The sequence below is a fragment of the Varanus komodoensis genome, unplaced genomic scaffold (genome assembly GCF_004798865.1).
Source record: "Varanus komodoensis strain SLA01 unplaced genomic scaffold, ASM479886v1 scaffold11, whole genome shotgun sequence".
NCBI lineage: Eukaryota > Metazoa > Chordata > Lepidosauria > Squamata > Varanidae > Varanus > Varanus komodoensis.
In genome coordinates this window covers 3,829,098-3,855,681 of record NW_025335317.1, presented here as the reverse complement: position 1 = coordinate 3,855,681, position 26,584 = coordinate 3,829,098, and the positions used below count along the sequence as shown (strand labels likewise).

The following is a 26,584-nucleotide window of genomic DNA, read 5'->3' as shown; positions in this document are numbered from 1 at the left end:
GAAATTCTTCAGATGCTTTGCTTGTAAAGGATCTTGTAAGTTCACTTCAATTCTTACTGTAGGCAACAACTGCATAGCAAACTGGATTTCTGAGGCTTTGATAAATGTTGCTGGTCTAATTGAAATTGCTTTGGCTGACCTTGGAGTTTCTGTTCGGTTTCCTTGAACAAGATCCTGAAAAACGTGGTTCACATTCCACTTGATTCACAAGTAAGCACCCAAAAACGTTCCAGTTTTTGTCCCAGTCCAAAAACAACTGTGCCTTCTTCTTTCCCAGGATTGCTTTTTGATCAGCTAATTTTGCATTCTGCAAGTAATGGCCTTAATTCAGAAATTAAAGGAACATGGTAGCAGTACTGGATACGGTCCGAACTGTTTTTATACCCCATGACCACTGCCGGTGTAGGAGATGATGAATGGAGTCAGTGGAATGAAGCCCTGATCAGTGGAAGTGGTCAGTTGTACTAAGCTCTGCACAGAAAACCAGCCATCACACCTCCAGAGAATCCATGGCACCAGCTGCAGGACACAGCTGTCACTGAGCTGCCACTGCCAGCGAGGAGTGTGAAGGCCACGTGGACTTTGCGATGGATCCGTTTAGGCCAGTAGCCTCTCTGATCTTTCATCTCCACATATTAAGCTTTATTTTCCCATGCGAGCTTATTGCTTTCTCCTGAATGTCTCCTTAGCCCATAACTCCTTCCTTTTAGATTAAGTATGTACAGACCTGTCCCTGACTGCTCTCACCTTGGAACATCTTTTGCTTGAAACCCTTGAAATTCTTCGGATGTTTCATTTAAACCTGAGCCTCAGAAAGTCTCTCAAGGCAAACCTTCTCAGCAGCTGACTTCTCTTGCATGTCTCACCCATGCTTTGCTTTCAGTTTAGGCAAATCTTTGTGACAACTTATGGATGTATAGATTATGTGAATATACAATGCTTCTTAGAGGTTTCATCTGTTCAGAAACCTCAACATTGGCCTCAAAGTGTCTTTTTAGGTGAGATAGAGTGGGCATTCCTTCATATTTAGTGCTCTGTTCTACACAGTTTTTCCAGTTCCTCTTTTTTATCCTTGCTGTCACTTGAAGCAGTACCTCATCCAATACATCTGTGCAGAGTTCATCTATACTGTTACTAGCCTTTGCTAACACCACTCAAAATATACTGTTTGCCTTTCCTCTTGGCCTCTGCATTCCCTATAGTTTTGGGGCCAAATATTTTCTTCAAGCAAAAATGGTTACAACAGCAGTGTCCACTCTCTCCCCTGCCTTTTGTTTTTCTGAAATCGATTTTCTTTCTGGTGTTGAATACCCTTCATTTATCTTTGTAGAAATCGATTTGAATCATATTTACAACCTCATATTCCATTTCCATTTTGAATTGCAATCCTGCAATCCATGCTATCTGAATCTTTTCCCAGTTTTGTATCTCTTTGCAAAACTAATGGTTCTTCTGTTCACTTGTTATTCTTTTATTCAGATTATGAATGGGGGTTATGAACACTTTTATGCATAGGAGAGATTTCTGTGGAACGCCACTTTGCACTTTTTTCTTGGCATGTTTGGGAAATGCTGCCTATTTCCCCCTAATTCCCAAAGATAATTGCACTTGGGCCAAAGCTACACGTAATCAACAGCTGCAAAGATGTTTCCCCAGTACTCTGTAAATCAAAAGCAGGTGCCAGAGGCTGAAACCCCTTCCCACCAGCCGCTCTTCTGCTCACAATTGCCTTTAAGCTTGTTTTCACCCACAGAGGTAAAGGGAAGCCTCTCGTGTGGAATCAGACAGGAGCCTCTTTTCCATGAAAGAAACCTGCCTCTCCTGGAATTATGTGTACAGAGGCCCTTTTCCACAATTGACATCTTCGAGATGACATTTCCTAAGTGAATCGGCATCTCTCGTGACATCAAAACACAGGAAGCTGCCTTCTGCTGAGCCAGATGGTTGGTCCATCTAGCCCAATATGGACCAGCAGGGCTTCCCGGGCATTCTGGCAGAATTCATTCCCACCTGTACTGGAGATACCAGGGACTGAAACTTGGATCTTCCCTGGGGCTCTGGCTCCCGTCGCTGAGCTTTGCCCTGAACTTGCTTCAAGGAATCCTGGAAGGGCAGCCCTGCTTCAGTCCCACACGGCCCTTGCTTGGTCACAGGGCACTTGATGGCTGAAGCTGGAGGTACAATTTGTTGAAAACAGCCAAGCTGGAGGTAACAGGACACCTTCCTTCTTACTGACAAGAGGTGTGATGGATTGTTCAGAAGTGACCACTCAGTAGTGCTTGATAGCTTCCACTTGATGCACACGCGTGTACAAGCCAGTCCTCAGCTGAATGAAACTTTTTTTGTTGTTTCTTTAAATTGAGCGTCTTTAAATTTCTCATGTTTGCTTTTACCCATAGCTGCTGATTCTTGCTAAAAGGGACCCTATATGAAATATTTCCCCATTGCATGGTAGCATCTTTCCCAGACCAATTAAATACACACATACTTGCCGATTTGTAGATTTGCAACTTTGGATACCCTGCCCAATAATTTTATGCTACCTTCTAAGGATTTAAACTATTATTTTAAATCCGATATGGAAAGTTTCCTAACCAATAAAAATCTCATGTTATGGCTTTAAACATTTCTTAAGTGAGTTGAGAAAGAAAGAGGGGTTGCACAGTAATTTCTTTCTGCAAAGACATTGTAGGATGTATCATAATGTCCAGATTCAGTCCAAAGCCACAACCAGAGAACAGTTTTCTGAATGACTTCAACTTCTGAAAGTTTTCCCTGGAAACTGTATTTCAAATATATAAGTAATCCTGTTGCAAGCTCCATTTACAATTCTTGTAATAGGTCCTGCGACAAGGTAGTGTAAAGGGAAATAAACAGAGGAAAATAGATGAGTTAGGGAGAATGAGTTTTTGGATAAGCAATCCTGTGTTCTCCCTTCTAACTACAGCAGGGCAGTTGACTCCTGTGGACGCCAAACAAGGCCAGCAGCAAAATGGTGCAGCTTTAAGAAGAGAACAAAGCCGAACTGCCACACCTTTCTCATGGCAGAGGGTTTCCAAAGAGTGGGAGGCAGGAGAACAAGTAGAGGGACCGATCCCAGTGCAGATTTAATGTTGGCTCCGAAATTGTACCTTGCTGCAGACTCCCTTCTACTCCAGTAGCAAAGAATGCCTCCCTCATTTAATCAACAAAGCATGGATGCAAATGGTTTCTCTTGACTCACATTCTGATTGTGGTATGAAATAAGTTTTCAAACTGGGTTAACTGCGTCGGATCCAGGGAAAGACTTGTGCATTTCTGATGGAATCCCAGGAATTCCTGGCGCTGGATCCTGATTAACCACATTTAACCCGGGCACAGCATTATGCCTGCATGTGTGGGGAAGATAGGAAGCAAGGGGCCTGAAAGCAGATGGACTTGTATGAAAATAGCTGGAGTTTAGTCAGAGGGACCTTTCACATCTGCGATCACAGCCTCTCTGTTGCTAATTAGAGGCACGCCAGCCCTGGCCAAATGAACAAATGAAAAAGCCGAAAATGGACAGAGGAGGGAAATAATGTACTGCTAAGCATATGGTGTTGTACGTTAACTGCAAACATCTATTTACTAATCCCAGAATTATAACCGTGTGCCCTTTGCGTTATTATTTGCCGTTCTGCATCTTAAAGGAAAAAGGAAAGCTTTTAATATGCAGGTGCTTATATGTTTTAATTTCTGATACGGAGAAATAAAATTTCACACACACACACACGGACCTCCCTTTATGAGCATTAATTATACACCAGGCAAGGAAGCAATTGCCTCTGTGTTATGAAATATTAAATCAAAATGCTTCCTGTTTCCCAGATGTCCCAGAGATAAATACAGCAGTATTTTGAAGCCCCTCTTGGAGCTGTTTTGCCTGCAAATTTATAGTTTTGTCTCCTTTTTCCGAAAGCCCTGTTTTATGTGAAGTATAGCACTCTAGGTAGATTTTAAGGAGCAAGCTCCTCTGGAGTGGCCTGCATAGGCAACAACTCTTGCGCAGATGGTACACAAGGGAACTGGAGTCGAAAGGCTCCTTTAAGATGACAAATGGGCAGAAAGTATTATTGTCTTTGATTGCACGCCTTACATCATCTGTATGTCGGAATAAGAGGGCCATGCTTTATCTTTAGCCGTTTTATAAATATTTAAGCCCTTATAGTTGCCTAAAGATATTAAAGCATATTTTTGCAGGATCTGGAATATAAATATTATATGTAGTACCAAAGATACCAAAGTGGTTTAATGAATTCATAATTTTCTGTTCACTTTTTATTGGAATGTGGTTTATGTTCCAAAAAATCCATTTAAAGTACAGGACACTGCTCGGTTCCCAGACAACATATTAACTGATGGTAAATGTTATTGGAGGTGTTTGAAAGCAAGGGTAGGAAAGTTATATTAAAAGGAGAACCGGGAATTTCAAGAAGCAGTCTCTCAATCTCCTTGTTTAACAAATGCAAATAAATCACACAGAGGCGTTGGATCTCTTAATCTAGCACTCATAAGCACCTTCCTCAGAAAGATGTCTGTAGGATTCACTTTCGGTGCATGAGGTTGGGCCTCTTTCTACTTGTGGCTTGTTTCAATGGAATCATCCGTTGTTCTCTGAAGCATTTTTGTCAAGGCAGAGCCAAGTTTAGACTCCATTCATCCAGATTATTTTTACAAAGCTGAACTTCCTGTGTATTCCCAATTATGTTGTTCATAATCCCCAAGTTTTCTCACCGTATGCTCTTTTTGGGTGACTCACAGGACAGGTTTCTGCATCTCTATCAGATGTCAGCCCCATTGAGTTCAGCAGGGCTTGCTCTGAGTTAATGTGTGCACAGGGATGATGGTCCTAAGTTCTTTTCAGTTTTCAAGAAAATGTAAAGAGTTGCTCTTTAATATTTCACAGAGTTTCACTTGTTCCCAGTGGGAGCCTATTCCGTGTAATGCTTGCTAATTATCAACAACAAAACTAGACATACAAAGCTGGTAAATTACCTGACCCTTTACATTTTAATGAGACAACAAGGGTTTTGCGAAGTGATGTTGTTTCAGCGGTTAATGGTGTCAGCAATGTTGTAATTTAGGTTGAGGCACATTAGCTGAACAACCCCTGAGCAGGAAGGGGCTCTCTCAACAGGCCCTTTAGAGAATAGAACTGAGTATTATCATTAAGCTAGTATCGTTTGCATGCTGCTAATCACTTACTTTATTATCTTGTGTATCCATTGTCTTTGTTTAATTGCTCTTTAAATTAAAATTAAAAATAGTTCCAATGCCCATAGCAGCTGCAATAGTATCCTGGTTATGAAGATAGCTTTGACAAAATAGAACGAATCGATAATATATTGCAAGATTAATGGAGAAGTTTAACATTGTGGTTGATAGCAGGTATCTCCCTCGAGCATTGTTCCAGGATATTTTCTTGGTTTGGCACATATTGTTTGCTTAATAGATGGATATTTCTATACATTTTGGACATTGTCTTAGGGAAGTGCATGGATTTCAAAATAATTCCTGCAGTGTTTTCTCTTTGGTGCGGAAGGATCAAGCTCAGCATTGCTACCTTCAGTTCAGGCCAGAAATGCAGTTAGAAGAATGAAAATGGTGTGCCCATGTTACTGTTCCAGAGCATAATTGAGGAAAGCACATCATGGCATAATATCCATTTGGCTTGCTTTTCCTAATACACAGGCCAGTTGGAGGGCAGAATGTGCTGGTCCATGTTGAATTATGTTCTGATAAATATGGACCTTCCCCTTTAATAGTCTAATAACCTCAGTTTTCAAGAAATAAGCTGAGATATTTGAAGATGCTTGTTGAATTGTTTCTGATGGACAGAAGACATTGTGTGATATGGGCATGTAGGGCTCGTGGTTTCCTTTGGAGAAAGGAAGGCAGGAGTGGTCCATAAAGGAAACACAATCATAAGCTTTGCAATAAGGTGTGTTGGGGGGACAGTCCACATGTATGTTCTCTTTTAAGGGGGTTCATTCCCTGCTCCTGGGGAAACTATTGGCTGAACTGACACAAAAACCTACATTCTGAGGGACATGAAAACAAGTCAACTTCTATGCACAAGCTCAGCAGTACAAAGCATTCCAGATTGAAAACAAAGCTCACAGCTTTTTTGCTAGCAGACTGCCAACACCCTCTTAATTTCCCCAAGTGGATTCAGGATACATTGACTTTGGCTTTAGGGAATGTGGAACCCCACTGAGAAATTTTGCTACACCAATTGAAACTCTTCAAGCTTCCCCTTTGAATATTTCTCCTGAGGAGACCCTCAAAATTCACTTCAAATTTGGTTTAGGTAAAAATGAAATCTAATAAGAACCTAAGGATCTACAGAGACCACCTGGGAAATTTCACTAGTCTAAGCTAAAGTATTTTGGTTTCTTTTGACATTCCTTAAATGGTCTCCCTAATTAGCTTTGGCTTCTGGTTTAGGTGGAGTTTCAATGCTATATGAGTTGGCTGATTCTTACTCCACTTTTTTTTTCCAATGGTACATTCCTGCTAAAAAGCAGAGACATCACCCTGCCAAAAAAAAGTGTGTATAGTCAAGGCTATGGTTTTCGCAGTTGCAATGTATGGCTGTGAAAGCTGGACCATAAGGAAGGCTGAGCACCAAAGGATTGAGGCCTTTGAATTGTGGTGCTGGAGGAGACTCCTGCGAGTCCCTTGGACCGCAAGGAAATCAAACCAGTCAATCCTAGAGGGGTTCAACCCTGACTGCTCTTTAGAAGGCCAGATACTGAAGATGAAGCTCAAATACTTTGGCTACCTAATGAGAAGGAAGGACTCCCTGGAGAAGAGCCTAATGCTGGGAACAAGAGATGGCAAAAGAAGAAGGGGACGGCAGAGGATGAGGTGGCTGGATGGAGTCACTGAAGCAGTCAGTGTGAGCTTAAGTGGACTCCGGGGGATGGTGAAGGACAGGAAGGCCTGGAGGAACGTTGTCCATGGGGTCTCAATGGGTCAGACACAACTTTGCGACTAACAACAACAACAACATTCCGGCTGACTACCTGTAAGTCAATTCTGTTTCCCCCACTCCCTTTTCAGTATGGCACATGGGGCTGAGCTTCCCAGATGCCTTCACCTAATTAAACAATTAAAGACAAGTGAATCTATCAAGTTCATCTTGTCAGATTTCACAAGTTATCCTGCCCCCATTTCTGCATGTGTTTGCTAACTTTTTAAAAATCTTTTAATTTTGTGTTAATTTCTTCCAATAGACATTTATTGAATGCAGTTTCCCAGAAGTATACATTTTATGTTCAGTTTTACAGTATGGGCATATCCACCCATAGGTCAGAGAGATTTTGAACATGATTTATATTCATTTTGTTTGCACTTTACATGTGCATTTTAATATGCATTTTTTCTGGGTATGATCATTTTTCCAAACTTGAGCTCAGAGAAAAGCTCAATTCTTGCTTTGGTTTGAGGAGTGCAAATTCAGCATGTTCACCTGAAAATGTGAATTCAATAATATTTTTGCCCATCCCTAACTTGAACTGAGGTTAGTGTTCCCCAAAACTTTCCAGTCTCAAGTAATTTCTCTTAATGAGAAGTGATGCTTCAATTTAATGGCTATAACGTATAATTCAAAGAATTTGCAGTGTGATTTAGGTGTGCCTGTGATGCAAAGTTGAGTTAGACATTATATATTTCCATGTGGCACGTTTCTTTGTTGCATGTTTATAGTTAACAAACAGAGTGAAACTTATAGAAAACATTCACAGCATGTTGTATTATTACCAAACAATCATTGGACACTATACTAGGAGTGCTATCTTTATGAACTAAACCATCCTTTTTAATATAACCTTGCTTCATGCCTTCTGTAGCCATTTGAGCCTTCAAAACCCCTTTATTGTATGCGAGTGCTTTTTATGTTGATTTATTAGTAGAAAAACATTTCTTGCCAATATCAACACGATGAGAATGTCTCCTGCGCCATAAGTAGAAAGGTGTCCTTTCTACCTATGATGGGTTATTGGTTGGAACATGGTGAGGTTGTCATGTTGGTGGAGTCAGACTGTTTGTCCTTCTTGCTCACCTTGGCTACCTGCAATGGCCCTAACAGCCAGACTCTCAGGTGTGGGATTTCTCCAGCCCTTCAACTGGATCTCCTTTACCTGAAGTGCTTGGGCTTTAGCATGGCTCCATCAGGCAAAACATCATGAGCTTTGCTGCATGCGCATCTCTACCCAACTTTCAGTAGCACTGTAACATGTATCACAGGCCTTCTGAAATCTCATAGGAGCTGCTACATTTTTCATCCCAATCATTCCTTCACCCTGAAATTCTTACATAGTTTAGAAATAACTTTTGGTAGCCTTAGGAAAAACATCGTGGAAATATAATGCTACCTAAATACTTGATGGGCTGGAAGATGACTCTTCCGATATGAAGCAAGGAATGCCATAACATTCCTCACACAAATTTTCTCTAACAGAGAAGAGGAACGAGGAGAAACCACCATACTGTGTGGTTTTTTGCCCCCCAGCTTCCGTGCTCTCCACTCCATGCCATGCATCCCAGCAATCCTGTGAGTGAAGTCTTGCTCCTTTCCCTATTCTTGCCCTAAGGACTACAGGAGCCTCTCCTGATTGGTCTGCTGTAGTCATGAGGCGGGTTTCCTCCCCTTCCAAGTGTATCTGCACTCCTGCAGCATTTCCCAGCCACCACAGAGATGGTCTATAAGATGAAAATATACAGTTTCACTGTGATTCCCCCTCTTCTCCCTCCATGTATCATTCCCCCTCAGAAACAGGGAGATGGACACATTGCTCAGCCAATGGGAAGGAAGTGAGCAATGACATGCCTGTTGCGAGAGGGCTGAGAGCAGTAGAGATTGAAGGCTAGAAGTTGCCAGTTCTGCAGCCGCTCCTGCCATGGACTTTATGGAACTTCTGTACCTCGAGTGGTAAAATTACAGGTCCAAACAGCTGGATAAGCTGTGATAAACCTGGCGTCATTATTTGTTTTTCGGCACCAGGTTAAGACCTTTTTATTCCAACAATATTTTAATAACTTTTAATATTGGTTTATATATGTTTTTAATCTGCAACCAGGGTGGATCTGAAATTCATTTGTATTATGTTTAATATTATTTTTATTTATTTGTGTAAGCCGTCCTGAGGCCTTCGCGACAGGACGGCATATAAATATTCTAAATAAATAAAGCATGGAAACCGCAGAATAGACTGTGGATTTTCTTCACAGTTTCAGCAAACTAATCCAGCCATGCCAGAACTCCAGAACTGGGTCTGGACAACACTTCAGACCCACAACAGAATGGTTTCACCATAGTTTCTTGTGTTGTGCAAACCCACCCTCTGTGTAGCAGACAAAGCTGATGATACCTGGAACCAGCAAGCCTCCCAAACTTGTGGGAGGTAGCTCATGAAATATGTGCCCAGGAGAACTATCTGAGGAATTGCAAGGGAAGACAAAAGACATTTCAGCAACATCATTGGAAATTTTGAAGAAAATTCTCATTGTCATCGTCGGTATGGAATCCCTTCCTCCTAAATTACACTGAGAAAGAGCAGCCATGGGTTAAGGGGAAGGAGTTGGGTTTTCATTAAACCCCACCTGGATTTCCTGTGCCATCTACTATCAAGCCCACAGGGAGGGTGAAGGGGAAGGGTTTGCTTTGAGGAGGGAATTCTGGCAGTTGAATCCTGAATGGATTCACCTCTGAATCATTGGAACTTGCTCCTGCCTTGTCGCAATTCGAGTGTCTTTGCCTCCTCCACAGATCCCGAACTTCTCCCCAGGGATGGTGCCCTGATCATCTGCAAATCATCTGCAAAAATTAAGCCGCCTTGCTCAATCTATGGGTAGTCCTTGCCATCTTAACACAGATCTGAAAAAGACGGTTAGCCACAGATCTGTAGCGAGAATTTAGATATGGGAAAGAGCAGCTTCAGCAGCCTGATGCATGTAGACAATTGCAAGTTTTGTGCAACGTATTTGATGATTAGCCATCGTGCATGGTATACAACTCATGTTCAATAATAGCAGTCATTATTATCCATCAAGTCGTGTCTGTTATCAGGCAACATAAATCCTTGTTCCCTGTGATATGTTCACACAGAAAGTATTTATTTTAATGGAAGGCAGTAGCGTAATAGGCATCTGAGTGAGGAGAGCCGTTTCTTAAGTGTTTTGTGTCTTGCTATATGGAAGATCCGAAAGTGCCTCACTTCGGTGCGAAACGTTGCATGTTGGACAGATTCTAAGGGCTTTTTAAATGCCCATTATGAGGAAGCGTTCTTGTATTTGGGTGTCCCCCTGCCCCTCCTCCCAGTGCCCAGTTAATATCTTTACTTCCATTGTGGCCCCCATGGAGATCAAGCGTACACCTGGAGCTTTTTGTATTGACTGGAAGAAAAATGGCCATGTTGTACCTGCATTCGGCCTGAGTGCTCTCTTCTCACAATCTTTAAAAGGGTTGAGGATGCCATCCCTAAAACATCGAAAGCAACACACCCATCCTGCTCCAGTTTCAACCTCTTCCTCCGTCTTACCCCAGAGATTGCTGCCATGGTCTCTAGGCATTTCTTCTTCTTTCTTTGTCTTTGCCTTATGACGAAGGCAACTACAAAACCTCTTGAACTCCATTCTAATAGTTTGCACAGAGCTAAAACTTGCAGTTGAGACAGGTGTGGTGTTAAATGCAGGGATGGATTGCATGTGTCCCCTTTTCTCTTTAACAGTAGCAGCTGCAGGGGAGGTGGGACAAAGCGAGGGGCGACTTTGAGGGCTTTTTATGTTAAGCAAATTGTGGCACTGTCCCAGAAGGACAGGTCTGCAGGACTGCTTAGGTGTAAATTTCGGTACCAGATGTGAGCTAAGGGGATTCCAGTTACACCAGTGAAGTACGTGCCTCAACTTCCTTGAAGAAAAGTGTGAAAACACATGTTTTTCTAAAAATGTGCAATTCTCAAAAGTGCACTTTTTGAAAAGGAGTTGATGGATATTTGCAAAGAACATGCACTCCCATTGGTTGCTTTAGGTTGCAGATGGGTCACTTTTGAGTGAGTTTGCAAACTGAAATGAAATTCTCATGCACCCCCAGTTGAAGAATGTTGCCCAACACATCTGAAGGGCTTTGGGTTGGCTCATGGTTTTACTGTACAGTGATGCCTGGTGTTTGGGACAGCAAGTGCTCTTGCAATGCTGGAAGGTTTGGGTTGGGAAAACATTTTTCTTGGTTGGGAAAACATTTTTCTTGCATTTCCTAATATTACCTCCCCCCTCCCATTTAATTTATTCTAGTTGAGCCTCATGGCATGGGAACTTTTATGATGTTTTAGTGTAGCTGCCAGGTAGGGATTTAAAGAAATGTCTGCTTTAGACCTATGTCATCAATGCAAGTATTTCTTTAGTATTTTGTACGAAGATTTCACAGTCTGAGATGTTCCCATCAGCCTTCATTTTGACTAGGGCCAATCCAAACATCCAACCCAGGTGAACATTCAGAGTTTCTGGGTAGGGGGCCCCTTTCGAAGAACATGAAAGGGCAACATTTGAATGGAGGATGAAATTCTGGAATAGGAAGGTATTAAGAATGTTTACAAGGTGGTCCAAAGGCTTTTAATGCAGTTTTTATTCTTGAAAACAGAACGAAACCTTTAAAGGCAAAAGCCATACCGAATTTGCAGCTTCTTCGGCATGCTTCCAAATTGGGGCTAGGACGCTTCCAGAAATGACATTTCCTGATGACGTACTGTTGCTTTTGGGACGTTGTGCAGACAAGGAAGGCTAGAGTTATTTCCAAAGACATTCTGGCCCCTTTTGAGCAGAAGCAGCTCCACTTACAGCCATTTTTTTCAAAAGAAAAAAAATGTATTACAAGATCTCCTTGCACCCCAAAAAAAGAGAACCTGTGGCACAGGTACTGGGGAAGGCCCACCTGTCTCCACCTGTTTCCCTCATGCCTGAGCCTTCCGTTTGTTGACAGCAACTTTTTTTTTTATCAATGCTAATTGGTAATCTCTATTTTTATGGACTTTATTGAAATATGTTTTGTTGCATCCACTTGGTGCGAATGTATCTGGAGATGCTTTGAACCTCATACGTAGCCTAGGAATAATTTGAGAGAGAGAGAGAGAGAGAGAGATGGATGGATGTAAGGTCCATAAAATGCAATTGAATTACATTTTAAGGCTCCATTACACCTTGCTCTGTACACCTGACATTTTCATACTAGTTAAGAAGTAATTGTACTCAGAGACCTAGAATTTTCGTTATCTTCATCTGTTAAAGAAATTGTTGGAATACATATTGCAAAAGAGGAAAAAACTCTGCTGTGGTTATTACAGTTGGCTGCTCAGGGGAGCTATTCAGATGCCTCATTTATTGGAGCTTAATAGATTAAAAGTCCAAATTGAGTCTCATGAAATAAGCCTAATCAAATTCTAATCTGCATAATTTCCCCATAAGCAGCAATGGAGGACTTTGATCATGTATGTTTCAACACTTGCCAATCATGCATTCAACAGCATTGTTACCTTTACTTAATGAATCGTTTTGTTCTTTGTTTGAACCAGCGTTTTTTATCTATAAATTTTATCTGTATCTTTGCATGAAGAAAAGTAAGTTGCATGTAGAATGCGCTTTCTGAGGTTGTTTGTAGATCCCTCTCCACTTCAAGAGTGAACTTTCCATTTTCCAGTTTCTTAACAACCTGTCTCACCTAATATTGTGGCACAGTTTAACTTAGCTGAATGGGCTAGTGCAGGCTACATGTTCTTGACGCCAACACTAATCTCACAGCACGGTCCGCAGGCAGATAATGTTGAAGCTAAGCAGATCTAGATTGGCCCAATGTCTGGATGTGAGACCTCTTGAGAACATCTAGATTTGCATGATTGCAGAAATGCAGGATTCACAATGTGCCAAGAGAATAAAGTCCCAGTTATCTACCTGCTTACCTGAGATGAATTAAATTAAATTCAATTTAATTCAGCAGGACTTGAGGGAAGGGCAGGAGATGAGTGATAGAGCATGTGGTTTGCTTGCACTGGGATTAGCTCTGTCCCTTGCTTAAGATGGAAAGATACCGGCCTGAATCTCAGACTGATGGACTGATGGTTTAACCTAACATAAGGCAGTATGCGGTGTTCTTGTGACTTATATCTGAGTAGGACATGTATAAGATTGCAAATAACTCTGCAAATCATTGTAAATCTAACCATGACTTCTGCCAAGAAGCAGAGGGAGTTAGGATAACATTATCAGCAACTCCCTGCATCTAGCAAAATGTTTCATATTCAGCCATTACTTCAAACTGAAAGGCAAATGAATTCTCATCATACTAAATAAATGCCAGCACTACTAACAGATAAAGCACATCTTTTCAAAACCTTTAGTAAGATGCAAGTTTTGTGTCAATGTCACCTTAGCACAAGGCCTTGATTTTCACCCCACCCCTAGTCACCTCACCGCACAACATGGTGTGGTGTGTTGGCTGAGCCAGGGACCACAGCATGGGCATTAAATTGTCGTGTAACTTCTAAGCAGATCAGAGATTTTATCAATCCAAATGGAACACATGTGGCACAAAGAATGAGATATAGGGAAAGTTTACAATATTATATTTGGGTATACTGTTTTTATTTTCCATAGAACTCTATCTTTTCTGATTTTTACCTGATGTTTCTGCAGACTTTTAACTGAAAATATCCAGGGTTTGGGGGTGGGGCAGGGGGCTAATGTGCTTTATACTTTAGGTGCCCATTTGAGAGTATCATCTAAGGTATTTAAAAAAAAGTGCTAAAATATAGCTCTTAACCTAGCTGTCTTGTTAAATTTAGTTTGGGAAGCAGTAATTTCCACACTGGCTAAGTACACGGCTCAGTTTGATTTCTCCTCAGAAATACAGCTGTCTACTGCGCAGAGTTAAAGACTTAAAGAGTGCTCAGCACCAGAGTTCACTGTGCATTGGCGAAGGGTCACACCATTCCCTCTGTGTAGTCTATGAAATGAACGGCAAGAAAGTTGTTTTCCGACTCACTTAATGATGGGGTACCTTGTACAGACGAGGGTTGAGCCTTTCCTAAAGTCTAGTTTACAGGGGTACCGGCAAAATTGGTGGAAGCAGAAACACAAGGGAGCCCTGGGTCAAGTGGTCCCTGGAGGGAATTTTCATGCTCTTGCCGTGTAGCAGAAATGAGGTTGTGAAAACTAATTGTTTTAAATCAATCAAATAATCAGTTAGGTTGGGAGTGGGCAGCTTCTGGTTCTTGAGATGTTTCGGTTCTCAGCTCCCATCAGCATGGCCAATGGTGTGGGATGATGAGCTGTAGGCCAAAGCATCAGCAGGGACAGAAGTTGATCACCCCGAATGAAAACTTTTGGGGGGCAGCTACACTGGTGCAGAATGTTGAACACTCTTGTTTAGCATGTTGCAGTAACTGGGTGGGATTGCTCTGTGTTACCCATGGCTTGGATCCGAAGAGGCTTAGCGTGATTTGCATTCACTTCTGATTGTGCCAGGGAGGTTCTGATGGAGCTCCTTGCTTCCCTGCAGACTCCCTCCCAGAGTTCATGTGTCTCAGGAGTGGCTTTTTTAGGGCCGGCAAGGGGAAGCTGCTAGATCGGGGCAGGAATGCCCAACATGCATGTGGAACTGTGTCCATGGTGTACAGTTAGTGTTCAGGTTAGGGTTCGAATTAGGATTAAGATTAGCCCCAACCCTAACCCTTCCCAGTCTATTCATACCAGTGTCTCCATGGTTTTTACTTAAGTTGGGGTGGAGCGGATGAAGACAGGAATATTGGGGTGAGACTGATGTTCACGAATATCCTACATGTGTTGGAATTCCCTATCCAGTCATTACTGTGTCTCTTAATTCATACAAAGCTACTTTGTGAATCAGAGGAAAACCAGAAGTAGCAGTTGCCCCTCTTCAGCATGATAGGGGCTAACCTTTCAGCTCGGATGAGCGGGAATATGGGGAGGGAAATGAAAATGAATCTTTGAGGAAAGCAAACCATTTCTGAATGGAGGCGAGTGGGGTGTAGGAGAAGAGACTCTTTTCACATACCCCAAACAGCGTTTACATCTCATGACTTAGCCTGTTTCTGGGGCTGTAATGAAATACTGTTTTCCTAATACCCTGCGACCTGAATTTCTTCCCGCTTTATAGGTGCTATTCCTTGACGTACAAATCAGTATTTTCTCAAGTCAGCATTTGATGATGGATGTCAAAATACAGACCATGCATTATGCATATATAGCATTACCGATTTAAGGTGTTTACTTGTCAAGTTGAAGGAAGTCAGAAACTTCGCATTCACTGAATTCACATAGCTGTCACTTTCGGTTTTTCATAATTTCAAATAAAAGTTGTGATAAAACAGTTTAGGTTTCCTTCACTTTTTTCTGAAGGAAGAAAATAGACAGCATCTAAAATTCATGCTATGGGCTAGAAAGCGAGTTGGAAAAAGGAAGTTCCTGGAGGCTGGAAATCAGGCTGGTTTGCCCAGCTTTCTTCACCCTGTCACCTTTCCAAAATAATGGATTTCATAATAATTAGTACTTATGTAGCCCTTTAGAGTGTTGAAAGTGCTTCACATTCAAAGACCCGGATTCTTACTTTCCTTCCATGAATGGAAAAGGAGGTCCCATTCATGGAATTTATGCCAGTGGGGTAGGAGATTGTCTCAAATGAGACAGTGGATGGAAAGGGGAGTTGACGGAAATTAACTCACACTTACACAGTGGAGAGGAGCACCTTGCACCTTCTTGTGGCCCTTGCAAAAACCTTCTGAGGGAGGCCAGCCTGACTCTCCCCATATCGTAGACTGTAGACTGCGAGGGTGCGGCTTGCATCTGGAAGAGCCTTCGTGGCAGAGGAATGCCATGGCAGATTCAGAATGAGTCGGAGCTCAGTCTCTTAGCCAGTATGCGCAGAAAAAATGAGGTTTTTTCCAGCTTTACAAACCGCAATGAAAGAAATGTCAGGACAGAGATATGGACAACGTGTGTGGCATATGCACATTTATTCATGTATTGATGTCCTGTTTGTTAACATAGGGCTTTTTCCATCCTCATTGATTAGCACTACTGGCATGAACCAACAGTAGACAGTATGTCCCAGTTACTGTTCTGTGGAGACCGTGCCTTCCTCCATAGAAGCAGAGCAAAACAGCAGAGCTGATGGTGGCTCTTTGCAGGGCCCCGAAGAAGGGACCGTCTGGAGAAAGTGCTGCCATCTTGAAGAAGTCCTCTGTGGAAGAGGTGGCTCGAAAGATATGGGCTGCCTGATGCCTGCCTCTATGTTTCGTTGCCCAAAAGTGCACCCGTTAGTCCTAGTTGAGATGTCTATGTGGGAATGGTGATCGATGGCGTATGTGTGCAAATAAAGAAAGTGGACAGGAAGAGGGGAGAGGCATTCCTGGCTCCATTGTGGATAGAGTAGGTCCGAATGACTGGATAGAAGAGAAGAGAAAGAGCGAGGGGACAAACGTATTTGCATACAGTCACACACACACACACACTTTGGGCATTTTCTGTGTATGTGATTTGAAATCACAAAGCTGCTGACAGTGTGTCTCATAGAAATGCCATGCATGTGTCAAACAAATGAAGGAGAGTGGATTGGAGTAGGTGAGGTGAGGCTAAAAGCTGATTTGCTCCAGTGCGTAGGACTATAAATGCTCCAACACATTTATATTGTAGTTATATTCTCATTAGGAACACCAAGGACTAATTAGTTCTACCTTGGAATGGCTTGGGATCCCTGCATAACACGGCCTATTATTTGAAGCCTATTTTCACCCTGTTTCCAGAGACTTTCCAGCCCTGCAGCTGGGCAAACAGTGCAGCCACTGAGGTTGCGATTCAGCGCTGGGCTGGAATACTGCAGCAGAAGGCCTGCTAGGAGGCCCTGCCATAGCCGTAAGCATATCCCCACCATGCTGCCTCAGTGGCAAGCAGCCAGGGTGCTGGACCAGTGGCCGTGACCCATGGAAATCCCCAGGTTGGGTCAGAAGTCTGGCGGAAGGGAGCTTCCACATGTACCACATGTGTCAGGCTGCTATCTGTCCTGGAATGTAAGTCTCTTGAGTTCTCCCCTCTGCCCCCTCCCCCCCAAAAAAAGTTCTACACCAAGGTAATAATTTCACTTGCCAGTTTTATCCTCACCCTTCCAGAGTGTTTCCATGACTGCAAAAGCCATGTCAGTAAACCAGTCAAAATGGTACAATTCAATGTAGGACCGCAGGAGTAACCAGATCAAAAGGAGCATGAAAGGTACACAAGATATATCGGGTGAAAACAACGTGCCTTCAGCACTGAACAGATGGAAGTGTGGATTCCCACCAGGCTGGCCTCTGGGAGAGGAGGACAGCTGCTGAGAAGGTCCTCTGCCTCCAGTGGTGGAGGACATGGGCAAGGACTTCTGCAAAGCTCATTCATTCATTCATTCATTCATTCATTCCAAGCATTTCTATCTCAGCCTATAACACAATGTCTGGGGTAGCTACAAGCCCAAATAAAAACAGCTGCACTCCAATGGCAAAAGAAATCAAGAAATAGATGGTATGAATGCAGCACAAAAGGAGCAGAAATATCAGAATTTAAAATCCACCAGAAAAGAAAACCAATCAAAACATCAAAATGGCAAATACTGTGAAAGGTATTTGTCTCCAGAAAGCCCTGGAAAGGTTCTGTCTCCAGTTCGCACTTTCCTTCTTAAAAGGCTCGATATGAACTTAGCAGAGTGTTTTCTATACAAAGAGGTCTCAGGAAGATTATCACCTATGTATGTTTATTTGACATTGGCTAATCTTATCTTCTGGAAGGCCCGTTTTGTGTAGGTTAAAGGCTGATAATTGTAAAGCAATCTCAGTGTTTGAAACAACCACATTCTGTAACGAACTGAGCTATAAAGATTGTGAATAGTTTTGTTAACATTTGCAAAATGCATATGGAAGCATAGATGAGAGGGACAGAGAGGCATCAGAACAGCCATGCGGGGTTAGTCCAAAGGGCCTATCTAATCATGTATCGTGTTTGCGTATTGATCAACCAGATGGCTGTTGGAATCCTGCAAAAACAGCGTTTTGAGTTTGGCTCAGAAACAGAGTTGAGCAGTGATGTTTTGAACTGAATATACTTTCCAGATCATGTCCAAAGGCAGGCAAACACATCTCTAATTTAAACTGAAGCTTGCCACAGAATTCATAACTGGCAAGGTAATCTCAGTGCAGAATGGCCTGCAGTGGGCACACCAACGGAGACTGGTGGAAGGCGTTCTCTGCCATGAGAACCGTTGGGTTTCTACACAAAGAGCTTGATCAGTGAGCCCCGGACAGCTAACTTGTTCCTTCAGGAGGGGGTTGGGAACAGCCACATCCGCAACAGGTTGAGCGGAGTAGAAGATCCACCCTTGGCCAGACCAGCACCTCAGGAACAAAATGCTGGAACAGCACATAAAGATTCACGTGGAGTTCATTCTCACAGGCTGAGAAACTGGAGCATTCTTGGGACTATGGTGGTACCATGTAAATCGGGAGGGCAACATGTCCTACAGATGTTGCTGGAATGCAGCCTAGCCTATAGAGAAGGATGGTAGGAGTTCAAGAACATTTCATGGGCCACTCTCTTCCCACACCTGTTTTAAAAGAACTTCATCCTTTGATTCCAAAAAGTACATTTCCCCCCACCCTCCTCCTCCTTCTCCTCATTATTATGTATCAATGGTATGCTGTACATGGAGGGAGGCTGTATGATCAACTTGACTATAAGATACTTTTTAGATGCGCATGCATGTTGTATATCTATCACTTAAATTATGAGGCACAGGGTCTATAGTTCAACTGTTTGGCCCAGTTTGGTTTCTAACGCATTATGCTGATAGTCAGAAATTAGTTTTTGCCATCTTTGCACCTGAAATAGTTCTCAGGGTCAGATGGGATGAGACATTATTTATGCTGCTAGCAAGTGTGTGAGTCATTGTTGTTTGTTTCAGTGAATAGCAGGTACAGGGGACATAATGCAGATTAGGAGGCTTTTGCTGCTGCTGCAGTCCTCATCCGGATTCCCACTCAATCCACACTCCTGGAAAGCTTCAGCTGATGTGAATGGGAACTCTTCTTCCATTGCAAATAGCAGGTGTACAAGGGAAACAAGATCAGGTTCTCAGTGAAGGGCAAAGGGTTAAAGGACCCTAGCCCAGTCCTCTCAAGTGGACTGGGAGTACACACACAAGCCCTTCCCATGGCCACAGGACTGCTCTTTACTTTTTAAAAGCCATTCATGTAATTGCTAATAGGAACAGTGCCTCATTTAGTTAAGCCTTCAGTTATAAAGCCAATGAGCTATGTTTGATCTCTGTGTGTTTTCCATTTAACTAACAAACCCCCATGTGTTCTGGTTTCTGTCCAAGTCTTCTTGCTTTGTAACTTAAGAGTGCTAGTGTAAAACCCATGATTTGTGTGATGTCTTCTCCCTAGGGTTTTCACCACCAGGAATGGATCGGTCATCACCAGACAACAGCCCTGTTCATGGCCTCCTACGTCAACCCTCCATTACGACAGGAATTGATATCCCTATTATAACAGAATTAGGTAAGAGAAATGCCCTCTTATGATCATTTCCATTCCTATTCCCTTTTCCTTTTCACCAGCCTAGGGAAAGAAGACTATTTCCTAAACCCTTCATGTGACTTGTTGGTGTGTGAAAGGAAGCAGACTCCCTCCTTAAAGCATCAGCATGACTGGGCTTCCTCTTTTGCCTGGGGACAATGCAGAACACACGGGTTGGTCCAAAAGACAAAAACCCATTGCACTGATGGGAGATGGGGAGAACCAGTGGATGGACTGGGGGCCACTGGCCATTACATTACCACAGCACCCTGTAATGCCATATCCCAGGAGCATTGAAGATGCCACAACGGACTTTGGAGCATGCCTCGAGCAAACCAGGAAGTCCCATGGGGTTCCCCCTCCCCTCCTTCCTAGTTGGGACTCCTGCGGAAACGCAAATCACTTTGCTGGCTGCGTCTTAACTGGCAATATTTATGTGTCAGTACCTTGTCTCTGCACGAGCGGATTAAGCACTGGCTTGTGCTGTAATAGTGTAGGGACAACCACCATGGACATCACGGTGGCAGTTTGCTTGTCTCCATTTTGGCTGTGCTGTAAGACTGGGACGGTTTTCCAAGCATGGAAGTCATTCTGTCTCTGCTGGTAAAGACAGGCTCACTTTGTAGTCCTTTTGCCCCTTTGCTTTCTTTCCACTTCGTGTCAGACCTTACCTGCCTTCCTCCTTTACTCTATTCTCTTTCTGTGCCTTCTCCTCCAACCCTACCCTGAATCTCCTCCTAAACACTTCACTTATTAGCTAAGCCTGGCAAACTTCTGCCTTTGGTTTCAGTCAGTCAGGAAAAAAACAGTGGAACTCACATTCTAATGATAACTGAACTGGGTAAGAAGTGCCTTTTCCTTCACATCAGCTGTCTTTTGTTTTATGGCTGCTTCTGCTGTCATCGGCTTTCTCGTTTATTTATGTGGCTGGATCAGAGAGAGCTGCCCTCATAGCATTGCTTTGAATGTGTTTTATTTGTGATTCCAGCTGAAATCGACTGTCTTGTTCTGGCTTTTCTTAATGATTTTTCCCCCACATTGCACCATCAGTAGATCTTTGATCCTACTAGTCTGACCTGCTGGCTGTTTCCATAGCATCTTCACACCAATTTTCATTTTTCTTTGGTTTAGATCTCCCCCTCCCCTTTTCTTTTCTTTTTTCTTTTTTCTTTTTTCTCTTCCCTTCCCTTCCCGTCCCTTCCTTTTTCTTTTCTTCTGACCAACTGTCAATTTGACTGACATGTCTTAAAAGCGCTCAGAAAACTCAGAGTAGAAATAAAAACAAAAACAAAACATTTTAGCAGAGGAAGGATGCTAAGAAAGAAATAGCAATATCACACCTTTCTTTTTGTTGTTGGTGGGTTGGTTTCGTGGCCAAGTTTTCACACAGAAACTCACAGTTTTGCTGCCCTGGAACTGGCTAAGCTCCTAGGCAGGCTTCCTCAGGAAAGTGTGATTTTGATTAGCACTTTCTATGATGAAGCTCTGGACTCTTAAGCCAACCTCACCTGCCCCCCGTCTGGCTGAGAGACCTTTCACAGAAATCCCAACATGGGAACACAAGCCAGGAAGATAAAACTATTGAGGTCTGAGGCTGAGATTTACCCTTTCGACGTCCATATGAGATTTTGCTGTGACTCTGAAATTGTCACTTCATAACAGGTGGAAAAGCTTTTGTGGCAGGCATTAGCCCTGTGCGAGTTATTAGCCTTACACGACTGCCTGTGGTAAGTGGAATATACAGCTATGTCGAGGATTTGCTCCTTGGTTTAATTTGCTGTTTGAGGGAGGGCCCCATCTTTCCCAGGGGTACAGCGCAGTGGCTTCCTCCAAGCACTGTTTGCTCCACACACACGACAGGAGGAAATATTGGAGGCTTGTTCAACAGAAGCACTTTTCCTATTAGAGGAACCCACTTTTTATATTCATTGACTTACAACAGAGCAAAAAGGGGCAGCATTGGGGAGTCCAGCTTGAATCCCCGCTCTGCCAACAGTTGGACAGCTGCTCTCGTCTGGAATATTGTGCGGAAGTCAGGCTGAGAGGCGGTGGGGCCAGGAGCCCTGCCTGTGATCTCGGCATGTGTGAAGCATGACTGGGGGTTAGAAGATGAAACATGGTCAGCAACAGCAAAAGGACCTTATCCCATTTCTGTGCATCTCCCAGTAAAAAGTGAAATAATGTATAGCCCAGTAAACATGTGGCTATATGTTATTTTGGCAATGCAGATTTCAGGCTCTGGAGTCCTGCTCTGCCTTGGGATGCATCACATTACACCCCCAATTTATAAAGGCATTCGGCCCATAACAAAAGAGCAACTTTCCACTTGAGGCAAGAACTGTGCAGAAAAAGTCATATATAGGTTGCCCCCAAGTCCCTTGAGTTCCCCACATCCAAGGAGCCTTAATCTTAAACACCACCCTCCCTTCACGTCCAGTGACACATGGCAAATGCTTTTGGAATTGAGGAGAGTTGCAAAAGCAGTTTGCAATATGGCACAGTTGTCATCTGTTTAGCAGGCATTAAAAAAACAAACCCTAAAACGCTTGATCAGAGAGGAACAAGCTGCTTAAAGAGAGTGAGCAGCTCTCAGTCTCTGGCCCCAATGTTAAAACTTCAGCTAACATTTTGAGAAATGGGGCCAAATACCTGGCATCGTCACACCCAACAGCAGCACTCACAGGTTTGCCAGGGAGATTCTGTGATTTATTCAGTTTTTAGGACAAAACATGCCCACTATGGAAACAAAATAAACCTGTTAGCAATATGGGCAATTCTACATGTGCAAGGTACAGCGTACCCTTTTCAAAAGAGGCTAAGCAACACAGACTTGTTTTATCTGACATAAGAACCATGAAAGGGGAATGCATGGACTGGGTGGGGCCTTCCCAAGGCACAGCTGGACTATCCCTTATGCTTGTCATAGGAGGACTGGGACCCGATGAAGGGGAATGTTTTGGTCCTGATCCAGCTTCACCATCCCCTCCCACCATGCCCCAGTGGTTGAAAAATAACAAAAACACGATGTGATGCCAAACAGCGTGAAACAGCCCAGCTTGCCTAGGTTGACCTTAAATTCATTGAGAAGAAAAGAAGGTGGCATTTGTTGGCCTGTGCACTGAGTGTGAGCTGCTTGCATGCCATTGCACAAGGGCTGGTGTTCCACATGATTGTGAATCCTGGGACTTCACGAGCACATAGAGCTTTACGCACACCTTTCAGAAATCACACAGAAGGTTATCTGGAGGTTGGAAGTCACATCGGGGCCAAACTCACATGGCATTGTCCCAGTCCCCTGCTGCTCATTTCGTCCACACATGGAGGCAAACACAGGTCTAGTATATGTGCTCCTTCACCCTGTAGGTGGAGGCTCTGAGGTGGATCAAAGCAAGGTTCCTGTGCGTAGAAACCTAGCCTACTCAGAGCAGAATATGTCTCCCCACCGTAGTATTCTGTGTGGAGGGATGTCAAAGGGCCAAAAGGGCAAGTAGGTCAGCTGTTATTCGCAGACCTGCAAGATCACCACATTGGGCTGGACACAGGATTTTCTCAGTATAAAGAAGAGCTCGTTGATGTGTGCATACCTTCTAATCGATACTTGTAAGTGATAATCGAAATTCTGCATGTTCCCAGTGGAAACTCAGTCAGACATTAGGGCCGGGTTCTGTAGTTCAGGGCAGCATCTCCATTCCATTCTAGCTGTCACCCTCCCTGCACTTCTCCTGTTTCAAGAGCTGCAGTCCACTTTCAGGTCAGATTCTTCAAACTTTCCACACCAGGACAGTCACAGGAAGAGAGGCTTTTGCATTCCTCTGAGCTTACAGAGATTGCATTCTGTGGGGTTCCTCTGGTACAAGGCGGCAGTTGCTACTCTGGTGAGGCTGCCCTCACTGCAAGCAGTGCCGAGAAATGTCCCACCTGCCACTTCTGCTCCTTCACAATACTCATCTAGAGATCAAACTGGGAACCCCCCCTCCATGGCCCAGTGCATTTTTTGCATCCATGCTAATTCCATTCTCAGAAATGTTCTGGACATTCCTTTGTCATGGACACACACACTTTTCTTCTCCTCCTTCCCACATACCATGCAATGGAAACAACCGGCTGGCACTTGGAAACAACCTTTTCTTGAATTGTTTTCCTTTCAGTGAATGATTCGAACGTTCAGTTTCTGGACCAAGATGATGACGATGACCCTGATACAGAGCTGTACCTCACACAGCCGTTTGCCTGTGGGACTGCCTTTGCCGTCAGTGTGCTTGACTCCCTCATGAGTGCGGTAAGGACCTCGTGTTCCCAGGAAGGTGGAAGCTGCTCTTTCAGTCACAGCTCCTCAGTTCTGCGATGGCCTTGTTGGGATTGGCCATTCTGCAGACCATTCCTCTCCCGGAGCTCTTGAGGGGAAGAGGAGAGGGACTGTCAGAACCTGTGAAGGGCAGGGGAAATAGGCAATATCTAGGGATAATTGTATTTATTTGATTTCTTTGCTGCCTGATTAGGTTACACACAAACAGTGCCGTAAAGCAATACAATAAAATCAACAAGTCCAACCAAACCAGCAACAATAATAAAATCAATAAAACCAACCGAAGAATAACAACTAATAATAATAATTTAAAAATAAATAGATAAATTGAATAATTTGAGAAGGGGAAGCAACATAAAACAAATTTACAACCATAGTACAAAAATAATTAAACAATTCATTTAGAGGTAAAGTCATAATAATACAAATGATAAAAATTCTAAAGTTACAAAATGTTGAAACAATACATGAAAAGCAAGCCCCAACACATTCGCGACGTGCCTGTGAAACAGATCCATGTTCAGCTGGCATCTGAAAGAATATTGTGTTGGAACCAGCCCTGTCTCGGGTGCGGACCATTCCACAGTTGGGGTGCAATGACAGAGAAGGCCTCCCCCCTGCCCTCCCCCCTCATTTTCCGTGGGGGAGGAACACAGAGGAGAGCCTCAGATGCTGCCCGCAGGGACTGGGGGGGGGTGCGTGTGGAGACAAGCACCCCCGCAGATAGCCTGGCCCCAGGATCATACAACTGCCTGCCTGGAGGACAGCCAGCCAGCCCCCCAAATCCCCTTTCACCTTCAGGATGGCAGTGGGCACCAACAGAGGAGTCCATTTGAGAATGGCAGCTTGAGCACCTTTGTGACTCCCAGCCGAGCCCCGACCCACAAGGCTTTGCGTGATTGCAGGATCAGCAGTGGAAAGGCTGTTTGCTCCATACTGGTGGTCCAGTGGCACAGAATATGAGCTCTCCCTCTGTGCGCACTGCAGGCCACTTGAGCAAGGAGCAGACGTTGCCATGCCAACAGCTGGATCGCCCTCTGCTGCAGGGGCAGAGACTAGAGCTCATTTATTTATTTATTTATTTATTTATTTATTTATTTATTTGGGATTCTTATATGCTGCCCCATTCGCATAAGCCTCAAGGCGGCTTCCAACAAATAAATATCAATACAAATATATATTGTATTTGAGCTATATAATAGGTCTTGTCCACATCTGGGTCATCCTTCGGACCGTGTGATGCCTTAACTGCCTTTACTGGCTTTCTGTTCACCCACAGATTCAGCATACGGTTATTCTATGGCCTCGGTCTTCCTATCTCTTCCTTTCCACCAGACACACCTGTGGCCTTCAGTCCTCCACCTCCTTCAGCTGTCCAGGGGTCTCCAGCTCCCTAAAACGCTTTCCTCATGGCTGTAACGGACTCCCAGAATTCCCCCATGCAACTGCCTCTCTCATTCCCTTTCAGCCGTTCCTCACACCTCACCTTTTCCAGGAAGCCTTTGAATCAACACCCGTGGTCTGTGTCCCCTACCTTATTGTAACCAGGCCTCAAGTGATCAACATGGCAAATAATTGGTGCCATCTTTAAATGCCGGCTAAGGTGCATATGGGAAAAGACAATGATTGAGATGAAGAGGCATAAAAGACCATGGAGAATTACTAGGTCTGATGGGAAGGAGGGCGTGGCATGGAAGAGCAGACCATCAGAGAAATAAGGGAGCCAAAGATACACCACGAGGAACGAAGTAATTCTCCAATGAGATAAATTCTCACATGTAAGAGAAACGATCTCTTACTTGAAAAAGTGTCTTCATTTAGATTTTGCAGTATGCATATTTATTTAAATTGAGTCAATAAGTCAAAAGCAAGGCAATACATCTCTTAATTTTTTTAATGTTGGTTGACAACTACAATGAAAATACAAATCTTAAGACTTTTGTTCCCTGCTGTTGAGAGAGATTATCGGGCCGTAAACCACACTCTGGTTTACTTTATTATAATATCACAAAATATCTTACAAAGCTGTGCAAGAGATTCAAAGTATAATATGTTGGGAATTATTACTCTTTCCTGCTCTGTTTAGGGTGTAATTCCTGTGATGCCGCAAGCTTTAATATAGTGATTTCAAGTCAGGTCTGTCAACAATTGGAGATCTATTATTTTTCGACTAATGCTATAAAAAAGAATGCATTCACATATCTTGGTTTGCCAGCAATAGCAACAGAAAAAAGTATTCCAAACTCTGAAAGGCACAGGAGTTTCTCTTGCAGTTATGCTATGCAAACTGCAAGTATTTTAAATGAGGCACCTATAGCACAGGAAATAGCAAAATGCCAGTAAAATGTATTGAAGAAATCTATTAATTTTCAGTTCAATTTTCTGTAAAAGATCACTTTGTTTAAGAATTATGACAGCTTTGATCATGAACCATAAGATCTCGTGATCATCACGCTTTTAAAAATAGTAGAGGAAGAACCTGGGGGAAGGCCCCAAATATTTGTGCTGTGCCGTGCTAGAATGCAGAAGAACAGGGCTAGGTGGCACTGCAAGCTTAAATATAGAGATCAGAAAAAGCTGTCCTTTACCCAGGTTATGCTAAGCCAGGGTTGTGCATTTCCTTTGTCCTTCATCCAGTGCACATTTC

General features: G+C 43.3%; 1 protein-coding gene across 11 annotated transcripts in view; it reads left to right on the top strand.

The window, feature by feature from the left end:
* KCNMA1 (potassium calcium-activated channel subfamily M alpha 1) overlaps positions 1-26,584 on the top strand; it is a 500,168-nt gene that overhangs the window by 453,528 nt on the left and 20,056 nt on the right. For 10 of the 11 annotated variants that reach the window (XM_044420272.1, XM_044420268.1, XM_044420266.1 and 7 more), the window contains 2 exons: positions 19,500-19,613; positions 23,780-23,910. In XM_044420272.1, coding sequence (XP_044276207.1) covers positions 19,500-19,613; positions 23,780-23,910 — 245 coding nt within the window. Of the gene's footprint in view, positions 1-19,499; positions 19,614-20,388; positions 20,473-23,779; positions 23,911-26,584 lie in introns of all 11 variants that reach the window. The other variant, XM_044420271.1, reaches the window with a different exon arrangement.